Here is a 25,768-nt window from a genome sequence, read left to right on the forward strand (position 1 = left end):
TTGTCCACAGATCCCTGAAGGTGGCAGGATAGGTTAACAGGAAGGTTAAGAAATCATACAGGACACTTGTCTTTATCAGTCATGGCATGGATTAAAACAGCTTGAAGGTTAGGTTGAAACTGGAGAGGACTTTGATTAGACCACAGATCAAACAGAATGTGTGCAGTTCTGGTCACCACAGGAAAGAAGTGACTGCAATGGAGAGTTATGCGGAGGACATTCACCAGGATATTGCCTGGGATAAAACAGTTTAACTATGAAGAGAGGCTGGATAAGCTCAATTGTTTTCTTTAGAGCAGAGAGGACTGAGGGGGGACCTGATAGAGGTGTATAAGATTATGGTGGGCAAAGACAGGGTGAATAGAAAACAGCTGTTCCTCTTAGTTGAAGGGTCAATAACAAGGGACATAATTTTATAAGATGAAAGGGAGGAGGCTTTAGTGGGAATTTCACCTAGATGATGGTAATCTAGAATGCACTGCATTACGGGTTGGGAGAATGTAATTGATACAGGAAACCTCACAATCTTTAAAAAGATACATGGATGTTATATCATTTAAGGCTATGGAGCAAATGTTGGAAAGTGGGACGAGTGTAAATTTATAGAAGTTTCTTATTTGTCAGCACTGACTTGATGGGCCAAAGGGCCTCTTCGGTACTTATCATTCCAAACATTTGTGTTTGTTGAATCCAGGCAACTTTCCAAGTCCAGTGGAGACCAAGTCTGTCAAAATTGCATTGATTCTAAGGAAGGAAATTTAGCAAAGAACTATGCAAATCGCTTGCATACATACTCATTGCAAAAATTAGTTAGTTAGACCAGGCATTATTTGGTCTGAGTTTATAATGACTATTTAATACTGTAAAATCATATTTTATTATTCTTTCAGAAGAATAAATCCAAATTTACGTTAAAAACTGGTAAGATTACCTTAATAATTCAGTTTCTCCAGAATATGCCAAAATTTCCAGTGATCCAAAACGAAACCATGATTTAGCTACACGAAGAACTATTGCACCTTGAAGAACACAATAAAGGGTAATCACATGGTTTCAGTTTTAATCTTATGAAACTATTTCTTAACTTTCTCTGAATAAAAGTTATACAGTATGCATACCTTTTTCATTCCTCACATTCCCATTGTAGAACTGATCCCTCTTCACATCATCATTGCTCACAACCAGACTGCAGAAACGTTTTATCATAAAGTAAATGTTAGATTATCATAACAATTTATAACTAAGCTGGGGGAAAAAGTAATCAAATAAAAACAAATAACTAAAAAATACTGCGGTCAAAATTTGAAAAGGTAACCTCGTTAAAAAAATGGAAAACATACTTTAAAGTATAAGTAAAAATATACAGAGAAACCTTGATTATCCAAATGCAATGGGTGGGCACTATTTCATTCGGTTAATTGATTATTAGGTTAATTGATTCAATGCCTCTCTTCTGGGGCTTGGAGTTTTCTGAAGCTTCCTTTCTCCTCGCTTTGCCAGCATTGCTCCCTCTCTCTGTTTCAGAGTTTGCTTCTGAGTAGAGACACACTTGTGTGTAAGAGACCTGCAGCATTGCTGATGCCTGCACCCCCCAAGCCGCCCCTCCCAAAATCAGTTCAATGGGATTGACACATCGAGCACTTGCTAAATCTGCTCCCCATTTAGTTGTGTGCAAGAGCATTTCTGGATACAGAAAAAAAATGAAAACAGATTAAACAAATGTAAATCAGTGAGGTGTGCACACTTTATGGAGTGTGGTTAACTGAAGTAAAGCTGTCACTACAAGTGTGGATTTAAATTCAGCTATCTTTTAGTGTATAACACCTTTGTACATCTATATTTTTCAATCTCTTACCATTTAATAAGTAGTCTACATATCTGCTCCTCTTACCAAAGTGGATTTTTCCACATTATGCAGAGCAACCCCGGTTATCCGAACATCAATTATCTGAATTTCAGATTATCCGAACAAGATCTCAAGGTCCCGTAAAAAGTTTATTAAATTTAAATAAAAGCACAGGGAAAGCAGGCAGCCTGGGCTGGTGCAGGAGCAGGAACAGGGTCATCTCAAGACCCTGCTCTTACTATTGCTGCCGCCACGGTATCCAGTCCCTGTTATTGCTGCTGCCACGGAGCCCTGCTCCTGTTATTGCTGCAGGCACAGGACCCTCTTCCTGCTATTGCCGCCTTCACGGGGCCCTGTTCCTGCTTTTGCCACTGCCGCGGGAGCCTGTTCTTGCTATTGCTGCCACCACAGGAACCCTGTTCTTGTTACTGCCGCCACCCTGGGAACCCTGATCAGTTATCCAAACAATGAGTTATCCGAACAAAATACTCCCCACCCATCTTGTTCAGATAATTGAGGTTGTTCTGTATTCAATCTACCATGTACCGGCCTAGACACTATGCCTTTTCATATTCTGTGTGAATCACTTTATATCACAACAGGTATTCCTGTTTAGTTTTGTACAAATTTAGAAATACTACATTTGGTAGTGAATTTTGAGAAGATTTGTAGCTCAGGTTGAGGTCCTGGATGTAGGTTTGCTCGCGGAGCTATAAGGTTAGTTGTTGTGGTTCTGTTCGTCGAGCTGGAAGTTTTTGCTGCAAATGTTTTGTTCCCTGGCTAGGGAACATCATCAGTGCTATTGGAGCCTCCTGTGAAGCGCTGCTTTGATGTTTCTTCCGGTATTTATAGTGGTTTGTTCTTGCCGCTTCCGGGTGTCAGTTTCAGCTGTAGTAGTTTGCATGTGGGGTCCAGGTCGATGTGTCTGTTGATGGATGTTCTTGCCGTTTCCGGGTGTCAGTTTCAGCTGTAGTGGTTTGTATATGGGGTCCAGGTCCATGTGTCTGTTAATGGAGTTTGTGGATGAATGCCATGCCTCTAGGAATTCCCTGGCTGTTCTCTGTCTGGCTTGTCCTATGATGGTAGTGTTTTCCCAGTCAAATTCATGTTCCTGGTTGTCTGAGTGTATGGCTACTAGGGATAGCTGGTCGTGTCGTTTTGTGGCTAGCTGATGTTCATGGATGCGGATTGTTAGCATCCATGAACATCAGCTAGCCACAAAACGACACGACCAGCTATCCCTAGTAGCCATACACTCAGACAACCAGGAACATGAATTTGACTGGGAAAACACTACCATCATAGGACAAGCCAGACAGAGAACAGCCAGGGAATTCCTAGAGGCATGGCATTCATCCACAAACTCCATTAACAGACACATGGACCTGGACCCCATATACAAACCACTACAGCTGAAACTGACACCCGGAAACGGCAAGAACATCCACCAACAGACACATCGACCTGGACCCCACATGCAAACTACTACAGCTGAAACTGACACCCGGAAGCGGCAAGAACAAACCACTATAAATACCGGAAGAAACATCAAAGCAGCGCTTCACAGGAGGCTCCAATAGCACTGATGATGTTCCCTAGCCAGGGAACGAAACGTTTGCAGCAAAAACTTCCAGCTCGGCGAACAGAACCACAACAACGGACACCCGAGCTACAAATCTTCAACCAGACTCTATAAGGTTAGTTTTCAGACGTTTCATCACCATACTAGGTAACGCCAACAATGAACCTCCGGATGAAGCACTGGTGGCATGGCCTGGCTTTCTATTTATGTGTTTGGGTTTCCTTGGGTTGGCGATGTCATTTCCTGTTATTTTCTCAGGGGGTGGTAAATAGGATCCAAGTCAATGTGTTTGTTGATAGAGTTCCGGAACTCTAACAAAAAACACCCAGAAACGCTAGCCACTCTCCCCTACATCAAAGACATTTCAGAAATTACTGCCAGACTACTCAGGCCTCTTGGCATCATGGTAGCCCACAAACCCACCAACACACTAAAACAGCAGCTAATGAGCTTGAAAGACCCTATACGGACAATAAGCATAACTAATTTACAAAATACCTTGCAAGAACTATCACAAACACTACATTGGACAAACAAGCCATAACCCACAAAAAGACATGACCCACTCATACAGATGAGGAAGGACACCACTTCGACTGGGACAGCACATCCGTCCTAGGACTAGCCAAACAGAGACATGCATGAGAATTCCTAGAAGCATGGCATTCCAACCGGAACTCTATCAACAAACACATTGACTTGGAACCCAATTACCATCTCCTGAGAAAAATAACAGGAAATGACATCATCGTGGGAAATGACATCACCACAGGACATGACACCACCAACCAAAGGAAATCTAAACACCTAAATAGAAAGCAGGCCATGCCACCTGTGCTTCATCCATAGGCTCACTGATGATGTTAACTAGTATGGTGACAAAATGTCTGAAAACAAACCTTCTAGCTCAGCAAGCAAACCTACATCCAGAACTATACTTGGTCTCCACATCCCAATCACTGATTCACGTGCATAATTCTCAGAAATTGGTCAGACAAGCTGTAACAACTGTTAAGGTGGCTTATATGTTCCTTGGATTTATTAAAACAGGCACAGAGTTTAAAAGCAAGGAAGTTTAATCACTGGTCAGACTACATTTGGAGTATTGTGTTCAGTTCTGGGCACCTTATTCAAAGGAAGGATGTTAAAACTCTGAAAGGAATGCACAGGACGTTTTGTAGAATGATACCAGGAATGATAGATTTTGGACACAAGCATTTCTGCTACAACGCGTGTTTCCTCAACACGAATTAGCTGTAACGCAATTGACAAATTGTTTCTAAAGTGCAAACTTTTAAAAAGTGCGTTGGCTGTAACGTGATTATAACACCAACACTTTAAACACTATTTCTAAAGCATGATTTTTCTATAACACAGGGTTGTACAAGAATGCAACCATTGTGTTATAGAAGAATTGACTGTACAAGGAAAGACTAGAGAAATTATCCTTGAGAAATCTGAAAAGTTTCCCTTGCAGCAGAGAATATTAATAGATGACCTTATTGATATGTTCAAAATTATTAATAATTTTGACAAAGTAATTCTCTCCTGGGTATGTCAGTAATTAGGGGTTGCAATCTCAAGGTTGTCAGCAAGAAAACTAGAGGAGTTAGATGGGGAGAAACTTCTTTACTCAGAGTTGTTACAATTGGGAATGTGCAGCTTGGAAGAGTGCTGGAAATGGATTTCATTCAAAGTTTCAAAAAAGAGCAGATATATGTTTGAAAGTGATTAATTTAAAGGGCTATAGAGTTAGGGCTCGAGAATGGGTCTCGCTGGATAGCTCTTTTAGGGACTGTTTTCAGACACTATGGGTCAAATGGCCTCTTTCTGTACTGAAATATTCTATGGTTCTATTTTATATATACTGGGGGACAAGAACTGGTCGTTCCAGTATTCCACTACTCATATCCTACTAACGTGACAATGAGCTAATTATTCCTATTCTATCTTTTATCTCTGTTAGCCAATACTGAAATCATACCAGCACATTACCACCTTTCCTATGTGCTTTAAAATTGCTAACCAACGTCCTACAGGTGACCTTATCAAAAACCTTCTGAAAATTCCCTTTATGAATTTTGTAGTAACATTGCCAAAAATTCTAACAAGTTTAACAAACATGATTCTCATCCACAAATTAATGCTGACTATGCCCAATCAGATCATTATCCAAGTGTCATTTATCGCATCATAAGTGAAATGAGAATTCTAATACATGAAAGGGTCTACCATGCAAGGAATCAGAGCTGGAGAAGACTTGTGGCAAAATATTGGGTGGCACAGTGTCTCAGTGGTTAGCAATACTGCCTCACACTCCAGGGACCTGGGTTTGATTCCATCCTTGGGTAACTGTCTGTGTGGAGTTTGCATGTTCTCCCCGTGTCTGCATAGGTTTTTTTTGGGTTCTCCAATTTTCTCCTACAGTCTAAAGATGTGCAGGTTAGGTGCATTGGCTGTGCTAAATTGCCCATAGTATTTATGGATGTGCAGGCTAGGTGGTTTAGCCATAAGAAATACAGGGTTACAAGGATAGGGTAGAGGTGGGATGCTCTTTGGCAGATCGGAGCAGACATGATGAGCCATATGGCCTCTATCTGCACTGTCAGGATTCTATGAGAAGATTCTATGAGATGTCAACATGAGGACAAGGGTAGCTGGACAGAACATTATTGTGGCGATGCAAGGCAATAAGCATGGATTTTAGGAAAAAGTTAGAGCAATGATTCGAGGAGCATGAAAAACAACAGAGATATCTGTGTCAAGAATGGTTTTAAAAGACAAAGGCCAGAATTTAAATTGGAATCCTTGAGGCTGAATATATGGGCAATGAATCATGAGAAGAGACATGGAAAATAATGAAGGAGAACAAGGTAAAAGCGACAAATGGAAGTTGCATAATCAAGAGACTGCGCTGCCCAACATCTTGCCACATCTCCAGCCCTGAACAAGAAGTGATAGTGAATCAAATTCTAAAACAAACACAAAATGCTCTAGATACTGGAAATTTAAAAGAATATGAGAAAACTCTGGAAAAATATTTAGCCCATTCAAGAAGCATCTAAAGAGAAAGGAATATTTATTGTTTCAAGTGAATAACTTCATTAAAAGTAGACTAGTTATAAATCTTATCAAGCATTATGAGTACAGTATTAGAATTTCTACCTGGCTGCTCTGGTGGTAGGTATCCCAAGATAATTCAGGGCCTCACTACAAAGAAACTCTCTTACTGAAGAGCGGAGAACAGCACGCCCATCACCATCTCTGCAAACAGAAATCCAATCAAGACACAGTACTAATGCGAAATTACTTTTGATGAACACAATGTATTACAGTTACCGAGAATAAGGGGTTTTCCCAGAACCTTTCAGCTGAAGCTCCCATCTTGTGCCATGCCTGTAGAAAGATGTCGAAATTAATTTATAAGAATTCATCTGATTTCTGATTATTCCATGTCAAATATTTTTAAAAGATACTCTTGAATTATTTAATTGAAATTGTTCTAATTCTACTATAGATCTCTTAAAAAAAAGACATTATTTACAGGTATCAAATTTTGGGAGCACAGAAGTTCATTCTGGTCTTCCAACTTTTATTGCAGTTTTGTTTCATAATATCAATTTTCAAATTTACTGTTATGTAAATATTCCACATTTTTTACAACACAATGAACACAGTCTTGTCCTTTTTAGACTAAATGTGGAAGTGGACCCAAAGGCAAGAGACACAGTAGGTGGAGGGTAAGAGGAAATTTCTCATGCAACTGTGTGAAGTACTTTTCTTGAGGGATGGCAACAAAAAGTCACCCTTACTGATAAAGGCAGACAGGACTGAGGTAGCTGCAGAGGTCTGTTGCTTTACTGCAGCTGCCAATCTAGCACTACTTGCACCAGCATGATAATGACTGTCACACATGTTCCAGGGTGCACATTTCAAACATGAAAGGTGCTACTAAAACACTCATGCACTAACAGCCCACTGATCTTTCACTATAATTAGAACATACACATTTGATAACTTATCAGCAAAGATTTGTGTGGGAAGAGGATACCATTGCAAAATATGGCTTTGACATGACAAATATCTCAGGCACACATCATATAATGCTTTATTGAATTGCATCAACTCGACAAGGTGAATTAGATTACAATTTACTCTAAACAAAGCAGCTAAATGTTTTAAAGTTATAATCTAAGCATTGCCTTGAGGACAGGAATACATCTGAGTTCAGTTCTCAGTTCTACATACATTAATGCAAAGTCATTTGCCCTCAAAGCTAGCTGCTATCTGATTCTTCCCATCCTATGTACCTCATCTCACTACTGCTCTGGCTTCCTCAGCATCTTCATCATCTGTATTGACTCCCTCAACATCTGGCCCTCTTGTGTAATGTAACAATTCTGTAATTCTGGAAACAAATTAGATTCAAGCCACATAATTGAAATCTCTCCTAAAAATATTTTTGTTTACCTATTGGTGTATGCTCCAAGCAAATGGGCTCTTCCATCACCCAGCTGGCCAGCCCAGACTCCAAACTGTGTGTAAAGATAAAAAGAAATTATTTAATGTCATAATTTGGTGATGCCAGTGCTGGACTAGGGTGTACAAAGTTAAAAATCACACAACACCAGGTTATAGTCCAACAGGTTTAATTGGAAGCGCCGCTCCGAAAGCTAGTGTGCTTCCAACTAAACCTGTTGGACTATAACCTGGTGTTGTGTGATTTTTAATATCATTTAACAGTTTGTTACATTCCATAAACTCATCAATTGAAAAATTACGAAAGCAGTTTAAGACAACATTAGAAAAAATTATTCAAATTTCTTTTGCACACTGTGGATTTCCTTTTAATTTCTTGTCCATGAAGGTAATGATTCCTTCTGGGATACAGTACTAGAGATGCCATTAGTCCTCTCGACCTTTGTTTATATAGACGTGTTTCACATGTGAACCTGGATGATGAGCTTGGTAGAGTGAGGACAAAATGAGCTATAACAGTCGAATCTTTAGTGTTTCACTTAATGGTACACAAGCCATTTCTAAGAGTAATGGTCAATCAGAAATGGAAGTGCAACCAACTACTACTTTTGTGGAGATCAGCTATTGAACCAGAAGCATTCTGGTATATATGGCTTTACCCGACATGCAATAAAAAATCATGGAATCCCTACAATGTGGGAGCAAGCCATTCAGCCCATCGAGTCCACTTCAACCCTCCAAAAGGGATCCCAACCAGACCCACCCCCTACCCTATCTCTATACCCTTACGTTTCCCATGGCTAGTCCACATAGCCTACACATCCCTGGACACAATGGGAAATTTAGCATGGTCACTTCACCTAACTTGCACATATTTGGACTGTGGGAAGAAACCAGAGCACCTGAGAAACGCACACAGGCATGGGAAGAACATGCAAACTCAACACAGGCAGACGCCCAAGGGTGGAATCGAACACAGATCACTGGTGCTAACCAGCAGTGCTAACCACTAGCCACCATGCCGCCCTTTTGAAGAGCTAATTTTGAGCTTGCCAGGAGCATGACCTGACTCATAAGCATAATGTTATACACTCAGTCCTTGTCAGCTGACGATTTGTTACCTATGGATCAATGTACTCACAAAGTCAGCCCTCGGCACCATACTTTATAGTACTACAGAATGTAACTGCTTCTCATCTTGCCTTCCTCAAGATTACTCTATTAAAGGTATATGTATTTTCATGATTTTATTAACATTGTTTTAATGTGCTTATGTTTATTTAGAGGTTTATTAGGTCCTAAGGTGTAGTGATTGGAAGCAGGTAGACCTCATTGACTACAAGGTCCTTGAATGGGGTTGTTAACTTGGGCCAATCAGGAGGCACTGGCTGACTAATACTAACAGAGGATATTGTTTAATAAAATTTAAAAAAGAGAGAATTTAGAATCTCCTTGGTTGAGAAGATTGACTCCAAGCTGCCTGGCCACAGCCTGTATACTGTGCACAACTAAATAAAGAGTGAGTTGGTGATGGGAAACCAGCCTCTGTGCAGTTATTTCAGTGCCAACAGGAGAAAATAGTACATGCCTGAAGAACATTAACTTGCAACAGTCATCTTGGAGGTGGGGTAAGCATTTCTGGCATCATACCTTTATTTGGAAAGCTTGACTTTGATCCTGCCATGAAAGCTTGAGCTCAGTATGTGGAAATAATGTAATATTTCTTCCAGGCTAATGACATTGGGGCAGATGAACAGCAATGACTAATCCTTCTGACTGCTTGAGGACCAGAAGCATTTTTGGTTAGAGGGGGCTTAATCTTTCTAGAGGCACCCGACTCTAGAACCTTCCAAAAGTTGATGGAGTTGATTAAGGAATATTATGACCTAAAGCCTTCTCTAATCATGAGATGCTACCAGTTTTATTTGGCTTTTACAGCATCAGAGAATCAGTATCAGGATTTTTGACAAGATTAACAAGACTGACAGAGGCATGTGATTTTGGATTTATCTCGAATGAAATGCTGACTGACCATTTGGTATGTGGGATTAATGATATAACCATGCAGAAGTGCCTACTAGACACTTCAAACAGGTACTACAATTGGCTTTGTCTTTAGAAAATGTAGCAATTGGAACATGGGAACTACAGGGCATCCCAATGGAAGTGGACACCTACACCTGTCCATCTGAGCTTGATTGGAACACTACTTGATTGTAGGTACTTGCAGAGCCTCATGCAGGACATATCTTGAGCAGAGGAATCTTAGGACAGCTGACAACTTAACTCGACAACAAAGCTGAGCTTTGACCAACTGGCTAAAATGTTGTTCAAGATCTGGGCCAGCACAACATTGTAGTTACTACCGGTATGCAAACTCGAGACAGCAAAGGAATCCTAAAAGGCCAGCTTGAGCAAGAAAACTCACTGGTTGGTACCTACAAGAGTGTTCACCCTGGAAAGTCCCCCTATGTGTGGGTTGGAACAATTCCTTAGTGATATCTAAATTGGAACTGATTAAAATTAACTTCTAGTTAAATGGTCACCCAGTTCCCATGAAGGTCAACACTGGGACAGCTGTATCTGTGGTTACCGAACCTGTCTTTAATAAGATTCACTCAGATCTCCAACGATTAAGTTCGTGCAAGACCTCAGCCAGAATGAGAACAAACACTGGGAACTGCTGCAAATTAAGGGTACGACTTCGGTTCTGGTCGCCTATGAGAAGCAATTGGTGCAGTTGTTACTGATGGCAGTAAGGGACTCAGGCCCAAACCTATTTGGGAGGAATTGGTTGAAAAAGATCCAGCTAGATTGGCTCAACATTGTTTGAGTAGAAAATGGCTGCCTCAGTGAAATCCTATTGAAATATCCAGGAGTTTTTCAGGAAGGGCCTAGGACAATCAAAGCAGTCAAAGTCACTTTACATGTTGACCAGGAAGCCATTCCAATATTTTGCAAGATCCAGAGGTGGAAATCAGAAGGATGGGGAGCAGAGGAATCATCAAAAAAATGCAGTTTGCGGAATGGGCAGCATCGGTTGTAGCGACTGTGAAGTTGGCAGTTCAGTTCACCTTTGTGGGGATTTTAAGCAAATGGTTATCTACCTCGGAGCTATCATGAAGGGAAATATAGTGCTGACATGTGATGCTTCCTAGTGTTGGTTCACCGGTGGCCCAACAGAGAAGAACACCCAATAGCGAATGCTTCTTGGACTTTGGCTGATGCTGAACACAAACATGCCCAGATAGAAAAGGAACATCTGGCAGTCATCTTTGGTGTGAGGAAGCTCCACCAATATCATTACGGATGGGGATTTGTCATAGTAACAGATCACAAACTCCTGCTAGGGCTACTGAAGGAATACAAGATGGTGCTACCTATAGCTTCTGGGCGGGCCCTTATTCACAACACATACAAGTACAAGCTATAACATCATCCAGGGAAGCTAAGTGGCTAATGCGGATGCCCTGAGCCACCTCCCACTGGCAGATACTCCACTGGCAGTGCCGGCCACTTTCTGGTCACTGCTGACAATACCTAGCGGAGGATACAAAGATCCTATCCTAGCAAAACTAACACAGCTAGTGGTAATGGGCACACAGAATGCCATCACAACCAGAGGTGAAACCTTTGTGGACCTAGTGAGACCAGATCACTATAGAGAATGGCATATTACTTTGGGTAGCAAGAGTAACTGTCCTGAGTAAAGGTCGCCACAATATACTGGCTGACCTCCATCAGGCTCATCCAGGGGTTTCCAAGATGAAGGTGCTAGCAAGAAAATAAGTCTAGTGGCCAGGGCTGGATGCCAACATTGTGCATTGGTGGGGCAGCGCCCGGAGTGCCAACAAGGTCAAAAATTGCAATCAACACTGACCACATATTCATGGGAATGGCCAGATAAACCATGGACTCGGTTGCATGTTGACTATGCTGGTCCTTTCATGGGCTCAATGTTCCTGGTCACTGTGGATACCCATTCAAAGTGGTTAAACATGCATAATGTGTGTTTGACAAACTCAGGGACGACAATTGAGAAACTGCGGGCATCATTCACGATATATTGACTCCTGGAATTGGGACATCATTTACCAGCAGGGAACTGGAGTATTTACTGAAGTTGAATTGCATTCAGTACATAAGGGCAGCTCCACACCATCCACTGCCCAAATGAAGGGGCAGAAAAAGCGAGCCAAATGTTGAGGCTTAAAGAAGCAGCCTACAGCATCACTTGGTATCAAACTGTATAGGATCACACTTCACGCAACAACAGGGATAGCTCCATGATGAAGTTGCTAATGGAGAGATGACTCTGCATCAAGTTAAACCTGATATTCCCAGACCAGAGTGGGTGCAACAGCAGGAGCGCCAATGCCAGCTTCGTGACTCCTCTAAGCGAGAGCTATTTTCATTCGGGAGACAATGTTTGGTGCTGCAATCATGGGAATGGCCCTTTATGGGTACAAGTTGAGGTTGATGCAAGGTCAGGTCATGTGACTAAAGTTCAGGTAGGTGAGGCAGTCCTGAACAAACATGTGGATCACGTGAAAGCAGACCATGTTGGGAGAGTTTCTACCTCTTCTTCTGGCAGTAATTGTATCAAGCCTGCATCTATCTCGGACTCTGGAATTTCCTCAACACTAGCCAGATAGGGAGAACCTACAGTTTCTGACAGCACTTTTGTCTGTTCTGAGGGGCAGGGTATGTTTTGCTGTTGCCCCATTTGTGAGGTAACAGCTTGTGAGGTATTGGCTTACCTACATTAACAGAATTTAGAACGTCCTTGGTCGGCCTCTGTGCGGTTATTTCAAAACGAAAGAACCTTAGTTGTATTTTTAGTTATCTGCAGGAAGTCTATGCCTCTATCCCTTGTGGTTAATCAGGACTGAGTGTATTCCGATCTCCAAATTTACTGACTTTACGCCCAGTAATTTGTGGTATCATAAGATTAATCTTAATACATAGATTTAATTTTGTTTTGTCACATGTACTCAAGTGTAGAAGCATAGGAGTACAGTAAGTGTTCAATGCTACCACACAGAGGGCATCTTAAGTACAAAGATATCTCGGGACAAAGTAGTAAGAGAGAAACAAAGTTTAAAAATGTATACACACCAACTAGAAAAGTAGAAAAATAAAGAAATAAAGCATTGTCATACAGTACAGACCCTTTGGTCCAACTCGTACATGCCAACCTGACATCCCAATCTGACCGAGTCCCATTTGCCAGCATTTGGCCCATATCCTTCTAAACCCTTCCTATTCATATACCCATCCAATGCCTTTTAAATATTGCAATCGGGCCTGCCTCCACCATCTTCTCTGGTTGCTCATCCTGTACATGCACCACCCTCTGCCATTAAAACATAACCATTAACTTCATTGTTAATGAATAAATGCATTGAGGGAAAAAAATTGACCAATGGCATTGCAATTTTCAGATTACCCTTTGCTTTGTTTTACAATAAGTTTTCACATAACCAGTGATATTGTACAGTTAAAAATCTATAATATAGTGGATATTGTTGGCTGGTTTGCTGCACTTTTCTTCAGGAAGCATTTAGCTTATTGAAAAAAATTCAGCCAAAATTAAAATTTCCTAGCTTCAGCCCCTTAAGGCAGGAATTTAGTTCAATCAAGTGTAGAAATTATCTTGACAGTCCCAATTAAGGATTTCCTCTAGATACTTAGTATCACTGTGGTTATTGAAAATATACATTTACAGAATTCCAATCGGATAGTAAAAAAGGATTGAAACCATTAAACTGAAGAATAATTTCTCAAGACCTGCACTTACTTTCATGTCAACAAAACAACTTACATGAAATGTATCCTGTAAATGCATTAAGAACATGATAACCTTAACAATTATAGTTGAAAATGTGTTGCTGGTTAAAGCACAGCAGGTTAGGCAGCATCCAAGGAATAGGAAATTCGACGTTTCGGGCATAAGCCCTTCATAACAATTATACCATTGATATGAAGAAATACTTTAGAGAATAAGTATATATTTTCTATTGAAATATTTTCTATTTAAAACATTTCTCCCGTGATTTCCATTTTCTGAATACTGTAACATTGAAACTTTCTTTCTCATTTTCAGATCCATATCTGTAGTAAACCTCCACTTAGAGAAACAGATTGAATAGCTTTTCAATAGCCAGGAAATCAATGCTGCTACAGATAATGCCAGAGGAAGAGATATTTAACTAGTAATCACCACAAATTACCCTAACTGCAGACATTTATTTCAGATCTGTGTTTATTTTCACTTTTCATGAGGCCTCAAGAATACTCAATGTCTTTGCAAATTATCCATATGCAAACAGAACCTGTTGCAGATAATACTGAAAATGTCTTCACGAAGTAAGGTTTAACTATCATGCCATGATCCAAGCTGCTGAATGTTTTACTTTGCAATCTATACAAAATTACATGCCTCCAACTGACTTTTATTTTAACTTCACCCTTACTTTACACTTCTCCATTTATGTGTATTTTCCTGACCAAGACATAATGGTGACCTGCTCCATGATTTCTGACAAACCTGTTTGATTCAGCCAACTGACTGAGAAAAACTTACAGAAAATTGTAACTAGAGATTACCAATACTTCAATACTTAACACACAAGGACAACCAAACTCAACAGCACAAAAGAGGGTTAAACTAACCACCAAGATTTAGCTCAAACAGATCTTACACTGAATACTCTTATTTTGGAGCAGCAGTACATTACTAGTGATATTTATCAGGTTCTTACAATTTCTCTTTCATCTGTCTACTTTATCTTATTCAATAAAAATGCAGTTATATTGTGCATTGTTCAATTTTAAGCATCATCACAGCTCACCTTGTAAGACATTGAATCCATTTTACTCATTTAAAAAGGAAAGGAATACAAGTAAAAGAATAGGATAAATTATTTTCAATTACTTCATAAAATATTTCTACCTCACCTGATGACCGCCATATCTATGAGTGAGAGGCACAGATCCAGGTAGAATTTGTACACCACTAACAAATCGAATAAACTCCTTGGTCTCTGTTATAGACAGATCTAAATCCAATAGGTCTTCCACAACTTCCTGATTTAAAAAAAATATATTAATAATGGTTACTGCACATTTACAGAACCCTGTAATTCAGACCAAATTCTTAAAAATCTGGTTATACATGTAAGTTTAGTCAATCACTTTAAATTAGTTAAGCTGAAACGAATTCAGAAGTAAAATATTCTTATCCTAATTAAAGGGTGGATATGGTACAATGGAATGTCCTACCCTGGACCAGGAGGCCGCAGTTCAAGTCCCTTTTGTTCCGGAGGTGTGTTATAACATTTCTGAACAGGGTGATTTGAAAATCGTATCTTAACTAAAATTATTCATAATAAGACTAATTTTTATTTGTTCATAGGAAGTGGGTGTCACTATCTAAACTAATATTTACTGCCCATTCATAATTTCCTTTAAAAAGCTATTGCCAAGCTGCCTTTGTGAAGCGCTACAGTCTGTGATATAGGTACACCTTCAGTGCTATTATTAGCTATATCATAATTTGTAGTCAGGCACATTTATGATATACAAAGTGAAATAGGCTAGTATTGGCACTGTGCACATAATCTTCTGAAGCTGATTTGCAAAAGACATGAGCAGAACTGAATTAAATAGTGTTGTTGCATTGTTCATTGTATCTAAGTCCAAGACATGTGTGACTAGAATCAATTGTTCTTTCTTTTAATCAATTGTGTTAATCAACTTCAAATTTCTGTATTCAGTAACAGGAATGCAGTTAGATTCACTCAATATCATATTCCCTATGTCACTAAAATGCTTTAACCTGCAAAACTACGAATAGCTTCCTTTTTAGAATAAACTATCCCTCCTTCTGCATACAATGAGTACAAACAAAACCTGCATCATATGACAAGTATACATAATTTTGTTCATTGTACTTTAAAAGTTCTCCAGTGTCCCGAATAATTATTTCAAAGGTAGAGGGAAACAGATTACCATTTTCAAATGAAACACACGTCAAGAGTGACATCCTGAACTATGATTATGCAAACAATGATAACAGATGATTTTATTTCCTGTTTAAGGGTATTATAAAACATTTTATGTCATAACAAAACAAGTCATACACTATTCTGAAGACAGATCAGAATACTGGAATTTTATAAATCAAACATTTCTCATTTCCCCAACAGCCAAGTGAAATTTGTCTTACTGAGTCACATGGAACAGAAACATCCCTGTTCCAATCTGAGCTGTGTGCAATTAGTGGTCAAGACTGAAACTATGCTGGCTCCCCATTTCTAGTACCATACCACTTTAGAACCCTCCTAAGGAAGCACTACAATTTTTCAAATACCCAGCATATCAGAAAAACTTGTCATTTTTCAGAGCTGATTTTGGCCCACTCCCCAGCATGTAATAGTAGAGAACTCCTAACCCTCAACATCCTAAGTGCTGAACTGACTGTGCCAAGCCCCTGAACTGAGATCAGATACTGGCTTGACTAATCGTGGCTTGAACCACAGACTCAAGAGTTGGGTGCTGTAAAAGCACATGAGGTCAGGCAGCATCTGAGGAACAGGAGAATCGATGTTTCAGGCAAGAGAACTTCATCAGAAAGGGTTTCATTCCCCTGGTCCTCAGATGCTGCCTGACCTGCTGTGCTTTTCCAGCACCCACTCTTGACTCTGACCTCCAGTATCTGCGATCCTCACTTTCTCCTAGTTGGCTTGAACCGCGGACTGTCTATAGTTCCCTTAATTTGACCATCGACTCCTCTTAGACATTGACAAAATACCATTTAGTTTAACCACACATAGTGTGCTTGCCACAAGAGCTGCTGACACATGCTATTGGTGTAACATTGATATGCATGGTGCCATACAGGGCAACAAGTCTTACTCCCTTGACTGAAGACTGCTGACAACCACGACAAGCTGTTTAGCTTTGACTCTGGCTAAAAGGCAAGGCAAGACAAAAGTTCGATGCTTTAAATTCTGAATGAGATGGCAAAGTACAAAAAGGCAAGGCAAAAATGCAGTGAGAATTCAAGGTGACACAGAATATACACGTGCTAAGAAGCAAAAAGCCCTGAGTTGCACCCTGCTTTGATGCATGAAAAGGGTGCCTGCCTTTGCACACAAAACACATTGAAAGATATCAGTGCACTCTGAAGGGCACCATTGAAGTGTGTAACTGTACTCTTAAGTGAGTCAGAGATGTGCCATAATGACCTGGAGAGTCTGAAGAATGTCCTATATCAACCTCTGCAGATGAAGGATGTGACTGATTGCTACCCATGGAGTATGCCATAAGATGAGGGGATCATTTACCAAGATGGATGCCCAGAAAAGCAAAGGATAAGCTGAAGCCACCAGGTACCTATTTCCAGAACTGTCACTGTCTAGTTTCTATCCATTATGCTGGTGAATAGCAAATTCCATAAAAATGAAGCAAGAATGTGCAATAATTGGATTTAATGCATGCAAATTGGACTCCCTGTGTTTATGAGTGAGAGTTAGAAATCACCAATCAAACCTGAGGTGCAAAATCAGATTTATTTTTCTTGGGGTCGAGAATCTCAATCTTTTTCAGTCTTGCTATTTTTTTCTCAATTAACTTGCCATGCTGTTCAAGAGCTAGAAAAATTCTACCTATCGTGTTACATTGCTTGCAGTACTGACACTTCAAAGAGAGTTTAAAATGCTTGCTGATAGTATTTCATTTCTAGTTCACACATCACAAACTCCCACTACACTTTGGAGATGCCGGTGTTGGACTGGGGTGTATAAGGTTAAAAATCACACAACACCAGATTATAGTCCAATAGGTTTAATTGGAAGCACTAGCTTTCGGAGCGCTGTTCCTTGATGAAGCTCCGAAAGCCAGTGCTTCCAAATAAGCCTTTTGGACTATAACCTGGTGTTATATGATCTTTAACTTCCCACCACACTGATTACCTGATTTCCCTAAGTAAACAAAATCAAATGCTTACCCAATTATCTTTTTGTTAACATTGCTTGATCTTGAGTTCCATTTGGTTTCAAGCACTAGATCATAATGACTTAATCTGAAAGTTGGATTAAGGCTAGCTCAGAGGAGGCTACATTATCACGGAGATGGATAGAATTTAAAAAGGTCATTTAGCTTCAACTTACCTGGTTGCATGTTTGCCGGGAGAAGTTAATTGTGGTTTAGAGCTAGATGAGTTCTGAAGCAGTAAAGGCGGCACAAGTTACAAGTGCCACCGTTAGCAGACTCGAGGCAGTTAAGGCTCAGGGAGAATCCCAAGAAATAGTGACTCTTTGCAGCGGGAAAAGGTTGGATGAAAAAGAAACCTTGGGAGTTACTTGTAGTCCAGTGCAACTGAGAATAGGTTGAAGAAAGTTCACAAGCAGTACTTACATGATGCAGCTGAGAAAGATTACAGCTTAGAGAAATTCAGCAGGATGTCAGCTATTTGATAAATGCTGAGATTTTGCCAGGAATGAAACATTTGGGTGTTGTCACAAAAGTCATGGAAACTTAATCTTGAGAGAAGAGACAAGGAATAGGAAAACAAAAATTAGCTGAGATTTCCATTCTTTATTGATGTTCACATACCTATGCTTGAAGATGCTAATCACTATCTTACTCAAGAAGAGTTAAAACTTGAACAAGAAAAGAGAGGACCACCATGGTCCATAAAATTAGCACTGATTAATGCCTTCAGGAGCGTGTTAAGCATTCAAGTGCTGAAGTCACAGAAGCAGCAGACGACAGGTAGGAAAACCAATAAAATGACCAATGGAATATTAGTCTTAATTTCATGGGGACTAAAATGAAAACAGGTATATGGAGCAAACCTCGAGTATGAGATGTAGTTCCAGGCTGCAAAGCTCAGCGTAGATAAGAATGGTTTTGGAGATGGTGCATGACAAGTTTAATAAAATGATAGGTTAAATTATGGCTCTGCTGTTCAGAAGGGTAGGAAAAAGAGTGGAAAGGCTATAGTCGCGGGGGATTCAATTGTAAGGGGAGTAGATAGTCGGTTCTGTGGTCGAAAAAGAGACTCCCAATGGTGTGTTGCCCCAGGTGCATGGGTCAAGGGTGTCTCGGATCGACTGCAGAAAATTCTCAAGGGGGAGGATGAACAGCCAGTTGGCGTGGTGCATGTAGGCACCAATGATATAGATTTTAAAAAATGGGATGAGTCCTGCAAGAAGAATTTAGGGAGTTAAGAATCAGGTTAAAAAGTAGGACCTCAGGATCACTACCAGTTCCACATGCTAGTCAGAGTAGGAATGATAGAACACTCAGGATGAGAGATGGTTCAGTGGGGAGGGGTTCAGATGTTTGGGACATTGAACCAGTTCTGGGGGAGGTGGGACTATTACAAATTGGATGGTCTACACCTGGGCCGGACTGGAACCAATGTCCTTGGGGTGCTTTTGCTAGCGCTGTTGGGGAGGTTTTAAACTAATGTAGCAGGGGGATGGGAACCACATGAGGAGGTTAGCGGACAGGACGGAGGTAGTAACTAAAGCCTGTAAGGAACTAGATAATGAAGTCAGCGTGACTAAGGGGAAGAGTAGGCGGGAAGTGGAGGATGAACGCAAAGGGACTGGTAATCTGAGGTGCATTTGCTTTAATGCAAGAAGTATAGCAGGTAAGCCAGTTGAACTTAGGACTTGGGTTAGTACTTTCGAGTATGGTGTTATTGCGATTATTGAGATGTGGTTGAGGGAAGGGCATGATTATCAATGTTTCAGGTGAGATTGAGAGGGAGGTAAAAGGGTGGAGGAGTTGTATTACTGGTCAAAGAAGGTATCACAGTTGTGCTGAAGGAGGGCATTATGGACGACTCAAGTAATGAGGCAATATGGGCAGAGCTCAGAAATAGGAAATGTGCAGTAACACTGTACTACCAGTCTCCCAACAGCAAATGTGACATAGAGGTACAAATATGTAGAGATGTAGGAACAACACGGTGGTGGTGATAGGAGATTTTAATTTTCCCAACATTGACTGGGATTCACATAGTGTTAGAAGTTTAGATGGAGCAGAATTTGTAAAGAACATCCAGGAGGGTTTTCTATAACAGTATGTAAATACTCCAACACGGGAAGGGGCCACACTGGACCTTATGTTAGGAAATGAACCGGGTCAGGTGACTGAAGGTTCAGTGTGGGATTACTTTGGGAATAGTGATCACAATTCCATAAGTTTTAGAATAATCATGGACAAAGAAAAGAAGAATGCTAAATTGGGGGAAGGCCAACTACACCAAAATTCAGCAGGAGCTAGGGAATGTAGATTGGGAGCAGCTGTTTGAAGGGAAATCCATATTTGATATGTAGGAAGCTTTTTAAAGAGAGGTTGATTAGAAGTTCAGAAGAGATATGTTCCTGTGAAAATGAGGGATAGAAATGGCAAGATTAGGGACCAATAGAGGACAAGTGAAATTGTGAGACTAGCTAAGAGGAAAATGGATGCGTATATTAGGTCTAGGCAACTGAAGACCGATGAAGCTTTGGAAGAATATCAGAAATGTAGGACCAATCTGAAATGAGGAATTAAGAGGGCTAAAAGGGGTCATGAAATATCCTTAACAAACACTGCTAAGGAAAATCCCAAAGCCTTTTATTCATATATAAGGAGCAAGAGGATAACTAGGGACAGGGTTGGCCACTCAAGGACAAAGGAGGAAAGATATGCATGGAGTCACAGAAAATGGGTGAGATTCTTAATGAATACTTTGCATCGGTATTCACCGAGGTGGGGGACATGGCGGATGTTGAGGTTAGTGATAGATCTTTGATTACTCTAGGTCAAGTCAGCATAAGGAGGAAGGAAGTGTATTCTAAAAGGCATTGAAGTGCACAAGTCCCCAGGTCCAGATGTGATCTATCCCAAGTTACTGACGGAAACGAGAGAAGAAATAGCTGGGACTTTAACAGATATCTTTGCAGTATCCTTGAAAAGGGGGGAGGTCCCAGAGGACTGGAGAATTGCTCACATTGTCCCCTTGTTTAAGAAGGGTAGCAGAAATAATCCAAGTAATTATAGACCTGTGAGCCTGATGTCAGTGGTAGGGAAGCTACTGGAGAAGATACTAAAACATAGGATATTATACCCATTTGGAAGAAAATGGGCTTATCAGTGATAGGCACGATGGTTTTGTCATGGAAGGTCATGTCATACAAACCTAATCGAATTCCTTGAAGAAATGACAAAATTGATTGATGAGGGAAGGGATGCAGATGTCACATACATGGACTTTAGTAAGGTGTTTGATAAGGTTTCCCATAGTAGGTTGATATGGAAGGTGAAGTCGCATGGGGTCCAGGGTGTTTTAGCTGGATGGATAGAGAACTGGTTGGACCACAGGAGACAGAGAAGTAGTGGGAGGGAGCTTCTCAAAATGGAAACCTATGACAGTGGTGTCCCATTGGGATCTTGCTGGGACCACTGTTGTTTGTGATAGACATAAAAGATTTGGAGGAAGGTGTAGGTTGCAAGTTTGCAGATGACACTAAGATTGGTGGAGTAGCAGATAGTGAAGGGGACTCTCAGAGAATACAGCAGAATACAGATAGATTGGAGAATTCGGCAGAGAAATGGCAGAGGGAGTTCAATCCAGACAAATGTGAGGTGATGCATTTTGGAAGATGCAATTCCAGAGTTAACCATATAGTAAATGGAAAAGTCCTGGGAAAAACTGATGTACAGAGAGATCTGGTGTTCAGGTCCATTGTTCCCAGAAGGTAGCAATGCAGATCAGCAGAGTGGTCACAAAGGCATATGGCATGCTTTCCTCAATCGGATGGGGTATTCAGTACAAGAGTTGGCGGGTCATGTTACAGGGTAAAAACAATGACTGCAAATGCTGGAAACCAGATTCTGGAGTAGAGTGGTGCTGGAAGAGCTCAGCAGTTCAGACAGCATCCGAGGAGCAGTAAAATCGACGTTTCGAGTAAAAGCACTTCATCAGGAATACAGGCAGAGAGCCTGAAGGGTGGACAGATAAGTGAGAGGAGGGTGGGGGTGGGGAGAAAGTAGCATAGAGTACAATAGGTGAGTGGGGGAGGGGTTGAAGGTGATAGGTTGGTGGGGGGAGGGTGGAGTGGATGGGTGGAAAAGAAGATAGGCCGGTAGGACAAATCAAGGGGACAGTGCTGAGCTGGAAGTTTGGAACTAGGGTGAGGTGGGGGAAGGGGAAATGGGGAAACTGTTGAAGTCCACATTGATGCCCTGGGGTTGAAGTCTTCCGAGGTGGAAGATGAGGCATTCTTCCTCCAGGCGTCTAGTGGTGAGGGAGCGGCGGTGAAGGAGGCCCAGGACCTCCATGTCCTCGGCAGAGTGGGAGGGAGAGTTGAAATGTTGGGCCACAGGGTGGTGTGGTTGATTGGTGCAGGTGTCCCGGAGAAGTTCCCTAAAGTGCTCTGCTAGGAGTAATCCAGTCTCCCCAATGTAGAGGAGACTGCACTGGGAGGAATGGATACAATAAATGGTATTGGTGGATGTGCAGGTAAAACTTTGATGGATGTGGAAGGCTCCCATAGGGCCTTGGATGGCGGTGAGGGAGGAGGTGTGGGTGCAGGTTTTGCAATTCCTGCGGTGGCAGGGAAAGGTGCCAGGATGGGAGGATGGGTTGTGGGGGGGGGCGTGGACCTGACCAGGCAGACATGGAGGGAACGGTCTTTGTGGAAGGCGGAAAGGGGTGGGGAGGGAAATATATCCCTGGTGGTGGGGTCTGTTTGGAGGTGGCGGAAATGTTGGTGGATGATTTGGTTTATGCAAAGGTTGGTAGGGTGGAAGGTAAGCACCAAGGTCGTTCTGTCCTTGTTACGGTTGGAGGGTGGGGTCTGAGGGCAAAGGTGCGGGATGTGGACAAGATGTGGATGGCATCTTTAACCATGTGGGAAGGGAAATTGCGGTCTCTAAAGGAGGCCATCTGGTGTGTTTTGTGGTGGAACTGGTCCTCCTGGGAGCAGATACGGCGGAGGCGGAGGAATTGGGAATACGGGATGGCATTTTTGCAGGAGGTTTCACCAACACATTCCACCCTGGCCTTAAATTTACCTGGATCATGTCTGACACCTCCCTCTCCTTCCTGGACCTCTCCATCTCCATTAATGACAACCGACTTGACATCGACATTTTTTTTACAAACCCACTGACTCCCACAGCTACCTTGGTTACACCTCTTCCCACCCTACCTCCTGCAAAAATGCAATCCCGTATTCCCAATTCTTCCGCCTTTTCTCCCAGGAGGACCAGTTCCACCACAGAACACACCAGATGGCCTCCTTCTTAATTTCCCTTCCCACGTGGTTAAAGATGTCCTCCAATGCATCTTGTCCACATCCCACACCTCCGCCCTCAGACCCCACCCCTCCAACTGTAACAAGGACAGAACGACCCTGGTGCTCACCTTCCACCCTACCAACCTTTGCATAAACCAAATCATCCACCAATATTTCCGCCACCTCCAAACAGACCCCACCACCAGCGATATATTTCCCTCCCCACCCTCCCATCCTGGACCTTCCCCTGCCACCGCAGGAATTGCAAAACCTGCACCCACACCTCCTCCTTCAACTCCATCCAAGGCCCGATGGGAGCCTTCCACATCCATCAAAGTTTTACCTGCACATCCACCAATGTCATTTATTGTATCCGTTGCTCCCGATGTGGTCTCCTCTACATTGGGGAGACTGGACGCCTCCTAGCAGAGCGCTTTAGGGAACATCTCCGGGACACCCGCACCAATCAACCACACCGCCCTGTGGCCCAACATTTCAACTCCCCTCCCACTCTGCCGAGGACATGGAAGTCATGTTACAGTTATATAAGACTTTGGTTCGTCCACATTTGCAATACTGCGTACTGTTCTCTTCGCCACATTACCAAAAGAATGTGGATGCTTTGGAAAGGGTGCAAAGGAAGTTCACTAGGATGTTGCCTGATATTGAGGGTGCTAGCTTTGAGGAGTGGTTGAGTAGATTAGGATTATTTTCATTTGAAAGGAGGAGGCTGAAGGGGGACTTGATTGAGGTCTACAAAATCATGAGAGGTGTAGACAGGGTGGATAGCAAGAAACCTTTTCCCCAGAGTGCAGGACTCAATTACTAGGGGTCATGAGTTCAAAGTCAGAGGGGAAAAGTTTAAAGGAGATATACATGGAAAGTTCTTCACGCTGAGAGTGGTGGGTGCCTGGAATGCATTGCCAGCAGAGGTGGTAGGGGTGGGAATGATAGCATCATTTAAGATGTATCTAGACAGATACATGAAAGGGCAGGGAGCAAAGGGATACAGATCCATAAAAATAGGCAGCAGGTAGCAGATTTAAATAGAGGATATAGATCGGTGCAGGCTTGGAGGACCAAAGGCCTCATGAGAACAGACTCCATAGACTTATGTGTAATTATGTATATAAGTTTATGTGAGTTATCAAATTTGGTGTGTTTAACATGCTAGCATAAAAAGATGCTACAGACAGCAAGAGAAAAAAAAATCCTTTGATGGGAGTTTCCAGAGAAAGTGGCATACTTTCAAATTAGAGTGAAACCAACAACAGGTGATATCAGGAAAGCATTTTGGTGCAAATGTTGTTGAGATTAATTGAAAATATAAAACTAAGGTGCACTAATTAAGTTAAGATACAGTTCACTCATTATCTAAACTGAATGATGGAACAGGTTCAAGGGCCTGAAACACTGCAACATTTTACATTATGAAAATGCAATGTCATTCTTTTGAAAACTGATAACAGTGACAACGAAAATAACATAGTAATAGACATGTTGAATAATTACATTGCATGAGAAACAGCTGTCTGGTGAATGTTAATTTATTTAAGTCTTCAGTTTAATAATCTAATAAGTGGAGGCATGGAAGGGCATCATCGTCCTGTACAGAGCAAATCATGCTTCATCTGGGAACCACAAGATTGCTGCCCCTGTCCTGGAAATGATATGTTCAGGCAGTGTCAATAGCTTGGGCTGATCAAAGTTTTAGAGCATGACCAACAATTGGCATCAATTGTGTTGGATCTGCAGGACTGAAAGACTTATGGTTAGCAGATTATAAATGTGGTCACCCCACAACTTAGCAGGTAGAGAGGAGATGGGTGTTGAAAAGGCACTCATGGAAGATCAGGCAGGCAAGTGTCCCATGAATCCGTCTTGCATTCTGACCAGTATTTAGTTGAGAATGGCAGGTTGTGTACAGCCAAATCCATGACAGTGAGGCTGGGCCAGCTGTGGGCAGAAGGAAGACGAGGAAAGCAATAATGATAGAGGGTTTGATATTTAGCAGGAGAGAGAACAGCATTTCTGTGGTGTCAGAAGTAAATACAGGATAACATATGCCTTCCTGGTGCCAGGGACAAGGATTTTATTGGTGGCTACAACAAACTCTGAGGGAGAAGGCCAAACAAATAGAGGTTGCAGTCCAAATCAGTACCATCAATATAGATAAAAGATCCTACAGGCAGATTTTAGTGAGCTAGGTAATAAACTATCAAGCCAGATCTCAAAGGCAATAATCTCTCAAATTATTCTTGATGTTAGGTGTTATTAAGCATAGAAATTAGGATAGATCAGACGAAAGCATGATGGTTAGATGATGCAGGAGAGAGGTCTTTAGTTTCTTAAGATATTTGGAACCCATTCTAGGGCAGTTGAGACCTACATGGGTAAGATAGGTTGTACATAAGCACAGGTGGGATCAATGTCTTTGCAAGGCATTTTGCTAGTGCCACAGTGAAGGGTTTAAACAAATTTAGATTGGGTTGGGAAGCAAGATTTAAGATTAGCAAGGGAACAGCAAGGTGCATGAAGGACTAGAAAAGATAGCCC

General features: G+C 41.5%; 1 protein-coding gene across 3 annotated transcripts in view; it reads right to left on the reverse strand.

Moving 5' to 3' along the window:
- Window positions 1-25,768, reverse strand: part of LOC132816125 (protein adenylyltransferase SelO-like) — a 97,361-nt gene that overhangs the window by 58,951 nt on the left and 12,642 nt on the right. For all 3 annotated transcript variants that reach the window (XM_060825586.1, XM_060825585.1, XM_060825587.1), the window contains exons 3-8: window positions 14,868-14,996; window positions 7,899-7,963; window positions 6,768-6,824; window positions 6,594-6,692; window positions 1,119-1,186; window positions 932-1,019 (exon numbers count right to left, since the gene is read on the reverse strand). In XM_060825586.1, coding sequence (XP_060681569.1) covers window positions 932-1,019; window positions 1,119-1,186; window positions 6,594-6,692; window positions 6,768-6,824; window positions 7,899-7,963; window positions 14,868-14,996 — 506 coding nt within the window. The remainder of the gene's footprint in view (window positions 1-931; window positions 1,020-1,118; window positions 1,187-6,593; window positions 6,693-6,767; window positions 6,825-7,898; window positions 7,964-14,867; window positions 14,997-25,768) is intronic.

The sequence above is a fragment of the Hemiscyllium ocellatum genome, chromosome 5 (genome assembly GCF_020745735.1).
Source record: "Hemiscyllium ocellatum isolate sHemOce1 chromosome 5, sHemOce1.pat.X.cur, whole genome shotgun sequence".
Classification (NCBI taxonomy): Eukaryota; Metazoa; Chordata; class Chondrichthyes; order Orectolobiformes; family Hemiscylliidae; genus Hemiscyllium; species Hemiscyllium ocellatum.